Raw genomic sequence first — 8,018 nt, 5'->3', positions numbered from 1 at the left:
TCAGAATTGGTAAAAAAAAAAATAAACAAAAAAATAGGGAAAAAAAAAAAAAAAAAAAGGCCTGGTATCAATACAATTCGTGTGTTCAGGCTTGCAGCCCTTCTCAAGAAAAGTCTAATACTTGTCTTCAGAGCAGTAGGAAATAACCAAGAAAATGCTGAAGCCCTGTGAACTACAGAAATCAAGGAACCCACTACCCAAGAGCAACAATGATTTTCAGCACCACTGAAAGACATTACAAGAAAACATGATTTCACAGATTTCAATTTCTAGACTCAGCTGTGCCCTATTGCCAGTTAAAGGGGAAAGAAAAAAAGGCTTTTTTAGAATGTTCTGTGTCACTCAAATACGATTAAGCATGAAAAACTAAAGAAGTTTTAAACTAATTGGATTAATAAAAAATTTATCTTGGAAATTTTGGGATAGAGTTGCCATCCATGTTTCCTTCATCAACTAAGCTAACTTTCCTGTGGCAGGACAGCTATTGATAGTATTGGCAGAGTTTTAACACCTTTCATCCTGATTATCTGAATCTACCAATAGAGTTGCTTACATATCTTGCATGATAATACTATATTCTGAAATCAAAGCTATTTACACTCACTTTTGCTCTTTATGCATGTGGGTGTTAGGCAATCTTGTGTTGTCATCTTCATCATTTATTATCTCTAGTTTTTGTGATATCATTATCGCACATAGTAAATACTGCAGTATAAGCAGTTTTCAGTGCTAACTTGAGGTAGGACAATTTGTTCCTCTTAAAAAAAAAAAAAAAAAAAAATCCAGAATTAGATCTCAAATGTTCTGACAGCCTGAAGTTCCTGACTGTTTGCTTTTTTATTATTATTATTATTTTTATTTTTTATTAGAACTTTTGCAAGACCTTGTACTTCCTGATCTGGAAGTTGCAGATGCTTGTCGGTAGAATCAGCGCAAACTTCAGTATCTCACAGCACTGGCAGTGTGTCAGTGTGGCTGAACGATCTGCATAACAGACCCTTTAAAACAATCTAGTTTGTGAATCCATAGAGTTAGTATAAATTCCAGTTCTTCTCAGTTCATCTTTGCTCAATATAGAATTTTTAATCAACTTAGATACGTTGTTTTGCTGTTTCTACTTGTGAATTAGCATTGTTCAGTATTGTCATGCCATCTCTTCCTGGTACATTTTTAAAGACTATCTGCAAGTGTTGATTCAAAGGAAATCTAAATAACATCTGCACCTGTAATTGAAGTTAGTATAAGTAATAAGATGTGCATAGCAGCAGTGGGAGACAGAAGGAGAAAAAACCTTTTCCATGCAGGAAGAAGTGATTTGCTAAAAGAGGTGGGTGCCTGTTTGTGCAGAGTGCGGGTAAGTAGGAAGGGTATGCACACCCTACACAGTATAGGAAGTGGTGAGTGCCGTATTGAGTGGAGGTACAGATTGTCATTTTTTTAATTTGTTTCGGCTTTCAGTGCTGGTGGTCTTGCTGAAACAGTTAGTTATCTAGCATTCATAGTTCATTTAAAGTTTGACTTTTAATTTCATTAAAACTTATTTTTATTTTGTGACTTCTATATATTATTGCATATAGAATTTATATTACTTAAATTTATGTTTACTGATAATATTATTTCAGGTTTGTTATATGTTATCGAAACCCAGAAAGTTCTTGATCTCAAAATTAACCTTATGGCTTCATACATCATTGTTCCACAAAAAGGATTCTATGACTGTACATCAAACTTGCTGCTTTTGGATCTTGGTAGTCTTAAGGTATGTGTATACATAATGAAGTAACTTACTAGAAATGACAGGCTTTTTTGTAACTTCCAGTTTGCTTAATTTGTATTTTATATAATTGTTTAAGTAAATGCTCCTCTTTCAGTTCTTTTTAAATTTTATTTTTTTTTTTATTTTAAATAATCCAGTCAAGACTAAATTTAGTGAACTGTTGTGAACAGATTTTTTTCAGCTCAAAAGAATTGTTAGAAAATGATACTTCCCCAAAATAAAACCCCTGTGGAAGTTTTGAACTATTATTTGAAAAGGTCTGGACAATTTTTTTAATGTTAAAATATAAAGAGTAAACTTTCTACATACATACATATATGGTTAAATGCTCTTATTATTTTTAGTATTCCTGTTACTGTCTTTTCCTCATTCAGTTTTCTTTAAAGTAAAGAAAAGTGCAAACACCTGTAGTTTACAAAGTAATTTGGTTAAAATTGAAGACACTTTTATCTGCATTTTTAAGACATTTTATATAGGAGGAAAGTCAAAAAGATGCATTAGTGGTGCATTTAGATTGATATTTTAGCACTAGAAAAACAGAATACTGTTCCTACATGCAGGTGGCAATCTTCTTATGCATTAATGGACTTGCATCTTTGCAGGACAAATTTCCTCACTTATAACAGCAAAAATTAAGTTGCCAGTATATCAGTATTCTGGGTAAGGAAGATTCTATCATTTACTATTTATTTAGATTGCTCTTTTTTTTTTCAAAAAATAAGATTTTTGCTTCAAAGCTCCAACACCTTGCTAAAGAAAGTTTTCTATGTCACAGGCCAGGTTTCTGAGAACATGTATTTCAGATGATTTTCAAAAAGTAGAATTAGTGGAAAATGATGTTTTGTAGATATTAAAATAGCTCAAATCAACAACCATTTTGTTGAAGAGCTCTTACAGAGCTTTTAGTTTTTGTTTGGCAGATAAATTCCAAGCATGGAAGGAAATAGACCTAGTGATATGGATACTCTTCTGGATGCTGATGGTTATTTGGGACTTGAGAGTTGTGCATTTGAGACAAGCTCTTTAGAGCTCCAGGACTCTAAAAATTGAGGAAAGCCTTTGCCAGTAGTCTGACTGGTCTGCTGTCAAAGAATGTCTTTTGCAGCTAGCATGCACGCAGACAGTAATTTAACTGCTCTTTCACAGAAAAACACTGCTACCTGGCCTTGTCTGAAATGCAGAAGAACGAGATATGTACAGAACATAAGAAGGAAGGTGTTCTAGGGAGTAGTAGAGGGTAGAAGCTTATGACAGGAAGAAGCTTTTTACATTAAAACTGGGGGAAAATGGAACTTCTGACAAAAGATCTGTAATTATTTCTGAAAGAACCTTAATTTATTGCATCTGACAGAAAATCTGTTATGCTCCATTTGTTTTTTTCAGCATAAGTCATCAGAATTGGTGCTGAGGATCTAAGGATCCAAATGCTTCTGCTCGCTTATATTTGGGAGCAGATGAGTTCTACCTACCAGAGTTTTTTAAGAAAAGCAAAATCAGGAACATCCCACCTTCCTCTCAACTCCTAAGAAATTATGGTCAAATAGTAATAGAATAATACTATGGTTTCAAAATCCAGTAAACCTGTATTTGAGTTTTTTTCTGAAGTAGATGAATAATTTGTATAGTGAATATGACTGTTCATTTGGTTCCTATCCTTTAACAGAAATTAGAAATTAAGATGAAGGAAGCTAGGCAATTTCAAAAGAGAAAAGTTAGATGCTTCCCAGGAGGTGATTAACATTTCCATATTCACTTTGAGTGACACATGCTTAAATAAGATGCAGAAGATTTACTGAATTAGTATGTTTAATATAAAACAAACAGTCTCCTTCCTCCAGTTACACAGTATATGAGGTCAAGTCCTGTGGGGGGGAAAATACCACATATAATTAAAACTGTATCTCAGAGCATATGCATAAGTGTACTTAATTAAGCTTGCACAAGCAGTGTTAATTTGGTAATTCTCATTTTTTTAATCACAGGCTTTTCAATCTGCAAGTTGTTTTAAATGTAAGATACTGAGTTGAGCAGCTGTGAAGAAAGAAGTCCTGTGTCATAGATGTTAATACTTAAACCTGTTCTGCTATTACTAGCCTTCTCTTGAGTGCTGTCCAAATCTGGCAAAAGTAGATATGGATGCCAAAATTGATGCATACTGAAAGATGAGGACAGCCACATTTGGACAGAGATGAGTAGCAGAGACAGCACATATAAATGTAAAATGCCAAAAAATTGGTACTGGTAAAATACTGAAGAACAGACTGATTAATTAAAGGCCTGACTCTGAACACTGCTGAACAGTCCAAAGCCCCTTTTCACTTTTCCTTCTCAGTTTATGATTGATATATGACAGGATAATGTCACAGCTAAATTCATCAGAATTCAAAAATAGATTTCATGTTTCTGTGATGACTAACAGTGATATTTTTATATAAAAAATACATAATGATGCTAATGCTTATAAAGGGTTTGAGGAAATTAAAATCATTTTTTCTATGTAAATTATAAAATTCCATGGATTTTGATTCATTTTCAGTTTTATTTCTTTATTAGAAAGTTTAATATTCTCCATTCTTTGTTTTTATGGAGGCTACTTGCTTAGATAGCTGCTTTGCTCCGTTATTTCTAAGAATCTGCGCCATTTTGCTGAAGATTTAAATTTAGTCTTTTACCATGATAGAATTGAGTATTTGTAGAATTAGTACTTAGAATACTTAAAATTGACTTCCACTTTTTTTTGTGATTATTTTTAAGATGAAAAGTAAAAGTCGTTGTGATTTATCAGAACTTAAAGTAGGACAAAGCACTATTGAAGACATAATGTCAAGAGCTTATGACAGTTTTGATGTTCAGCTTAGCAGCATACAGTTACTGTACAGCAAACATGGTAAGTATTCGTGAAGGAAACTTTTCATTATATAACTAAACTCTGCTTTTTATATGATAAAATATTTTGATAATTGATGTGCCTTTTAAAAACTTTTTAACTGAAGTAGTTAAAGCAGTGCTTAACAGCGTTTAAGTGTATGTTCTGTACTTCAGCAGATGAGTGGTTGTCATGTCTTTATTTGATCAGAGAATCTTTAAGCTCATGTTTTAAACTAAGTCCTGTAAATATGATAAGATTTTCCAGGCACACCTTTAAGCTTGTTGTTATACATTCCAACATTAGGTTTTGCTAAAGTAAAAAAATGTACGCTATAAAATTACAGATTATATTTTTAAGACCCCAGAATGTCGCATTTGCTTGGTGCACAGTAAACATGAACTTTTGCTCTTACTCCCAACAATCTACATCTTCCATTTAGGTCTTCCAGGACCTTTTCTTTGCTTCCCTCCAACTTTAAAACAGAAGGCATGTGTCGTTAGTTGTAGGTTTAATCATTTTTTGAGGGTGGAGAAAGGATCAGCATCCCTTTCTGAGGGAAACTTCTAGCAGTAGTTCTGGGAATTAACCTAGAGAGTCAGAACCGAAGAAGTCTTTGGCATTTAATTTGTAGCTCTCTCTTTCTAGAGGGGAATCCAAAGCCTAAACTCCCAGTACAATATGTATTTTAAGAATTAGGCCCTCTGAAGTCTGTGCCATTGGTTGGGTAGCTGCGTAGACCTGGAGAGGAAGATATTAAATATTGTTGTATCTGTGATGTGCATGTATTTGGGCTAGAGCTGTAAAGGAGATCATGTCACTCGCTTGAATTTTTAAACAACATGTACTAACTAATATTGTACATATTAATTCTGTGATATGTTTAACAGAGAAAAAATACCTTTCTTGGAAAAAAACATTAAGTTTTATGTTCTTGTTCTAGATGAAAACTGGCAAGAGGCTCGTAAGCTGAAATACTCGTCTCAACATATCTTGCAGCCCTTGGATGTAAAAGTGGAATTCAGCAGGGCTATGGTTGTCACAGATGCAAGAATGCCCAAGTATGTTGAGATACAGAATGTCAGATAAATATATATATATGTTAAATACAGTTTTATATTTATTAAAAAAATTTAGTCATATTTTAGTCCTTATTGTAAATACTACAGATGCAAAAGATCTGAAGTTTATAGTTCTGTTATGAACATCACAAAAATTTTCCAGCGAGTTACGTTCCATCATTCTCTCTTTCACCTAGGTTATTAATCTTGCTTTTATGTTTTTGAGAGATCACTTCTCAAGAAAACAACACTCTATTAATAAAGTTTGCACTTAGGCTTCTTTAGTTGAAAAAAAAAAGACAGTATTTGTTATGGACCCTATACTCAATGAAAAGGAAATATTAACGATGCCAGATTAGTATTAGAGATCAGAAGAGTCGAAATTGCAAAGATTAACTCTACAAATATTTTTGGAAAATGCATCTTTACTAAAGTCTAGTACAGATAGTTTGCTGAAACATCCGTTTGGTTTTGAGGTACTTGTGAACTAGCTCATTAATGTTTTATGAGGTAATTTGGTTATTAATTCATTAAGACCCACATTATACTACAGCAGATCAGCATGTGCTTACTTCACTACTATGACTGATAGAAATTAACATATTTTAACTAGGCATTTTAGAAAATTAATAGCATATATATAGACTATTGCAGAAAGCTGTTTTAAAACATTTTGTAGGAGTTGGCAGAATTGAGAGGCTGTTTATGAAATAAAAGAATTACAAAGTATCTAGATTTACTTGGAAATAAAACTAAAAATAATGTATATCATCCATGCTGAGTTGTGTGGCCACAGATGAATGATTGTATGGTGTAATGGTGCCACCTTCTGGAAAATAGGCTGAATTCTGAATTTTGATGCTTGATTTCTTAGGAGGTTTTGTTCTTTTCCTACTTATCCTTTTTCCTTGTTCTGTGGCAAGGATAAAGTAAAGTAAAAAGACAAATTCCTGAAAGCATTCCTTCAGAAAGGCCAGGAAGGGAAGGCAAGCCTTTATTTCTGTGGTCACATAAGAGGAGGTCACCTTAATGTAGATTTATAATCTGCATCGTCTCTCTAAAATATGCTGATATTGCCTGGATTAAACAGAGTGTCTGTTCTTAATGAGAACGCCTGCTGCAGTGTTGCAACACCACTTACTGATGGTTTCTGCTACCAGCAGTGCTTCCCCTTTTGGTGGCAATTTATTTCAATCTAAAGTGTTTCTCATCTGTTTCTGGGAAATTTTTCTCTAATGGATATTACTTTTGCATTGCATGTTCTCATAAGGCCAATTACTTGGCAAATAAATGATCTTTACTTCCGTCCAGAAGTGGCAAATTTTGCCTCTGCTGAAGTAGTATTTCTTGGAGAGCACTCATCAGCTGCTTTTTCTGGGAGTCTGTGTTGTCTACTACTGTTACAGAATGCCACAAAGAGTGGTTTGGTACTACGTAAGCATATTATAGTGAGTTACTGATCATATTTTAAACCTCACCAAGAAACTAGCAAGTATTTACCTCARATCTACTATATTGATAGTATTTTGAGTATGTTGAGTATATTGACTGAACAGCAACTGAATTTGTCTGTATTGTACCTGCTTCAGTCTCCAAATGGTTCTGAGAGGTAATCTGCAGGCTGTGTTATAATAATACAGAGTCACCTACTAATTTTGAAATGACAGGAGCAGTAACTCCTTATCTGGAAGTGAAGATTTGACCCTCTCTCCAAGGGCTTGCTGATGCGTGGGCTTCTAGCTGCAGCCGAACCTGTCAGTATTACCCATATCAGCAAAGCTTCAAATGCCCAGATATGTGTACATATATGTACATGTGTGGTGTGTGTGTGTATAATATGTGTTTAACCTCTTTTTGTTTTAAGAAATACTCAGTTAACGTGTCTTTATGTAAAAATAGTTAGGCCACATCATGTTTAGATGACATCCTGCACAGATGATAAAGATGGAACTGTATTCTAACAGTAAAAGTTCCCTAATCTGTAACGTTTACTAATGACTTTTGAATAGGATATTGTGTATCAGTATTGCATTAATCAGTTATATATTTTCATATAGTTGTAGCTATTTCATATTTTTATAAATACGTGTATGTAAAGCCAACATTATATTTTTTCCTGAGCTTTTCTCGTTAAGATTTGGGACTGTCCTGAAGTATGTCCCAAAACAGCATAATTGAAGGGCAAGTGGTAAAATATTTTTCTAAAGTGAAGTCTTGTTATCAGTACTTGCTTTAACTCTTGTAGAAATGAAATGAATAAATAGTTTGGAGTGTAATTATTTTACTTTAAGGCATCTAAAATGCAGGTAATTGA

The 8,018-nt window shown here is 33.6% G+C and overlaps 1 protein-coding gene across 2 annotated transcripts in view; it reads left to right on the top strand.

The window, feature by feature from the left end:
* Positions 1-8,018, top strand: part of VPS13A (vacuolar protein sorting 13 homolog A) — a 116,968-nt gene that overhangs the window by 28,331 nt on the left and 80,619 nt on the right. For both annotated transcript variants that reach the window (XM_085313554.1, XM_085313562.1), the window contains 3 exons: positions 1,623-1,759; positions 4,532-4,664; positions 5,587-5,704. In XM_085313554.1, coding sequence (XP_085169680.1) covers positions 1,623-1,759; positions 4,532-4,664; positions 5,587-5,704 — 388 coding nt within the window. The remainder of the gene's footprint in view (positions 1-1,622; positions 1,760-4,531; positions 4,665-5,586; positions 5,705-8,018) is intronic.

This window comes from Rhea americana, unplaced genomic scaffold (genome assembly GCF_003343005.1).
Source record: "Rhea americana isolate MKP2758 unplaced genomic scaffold, rheAme1 scaffold_11, whole genome shotgun sequence".
NCBI lineage: Eukaryota > Metazoa > Chordata > Aves > Rheiformes > Rheidae > Rhea > Rhea americana.
This window is presented reverse-complemented; position numbering and strand designations above follow the sequence as displayed.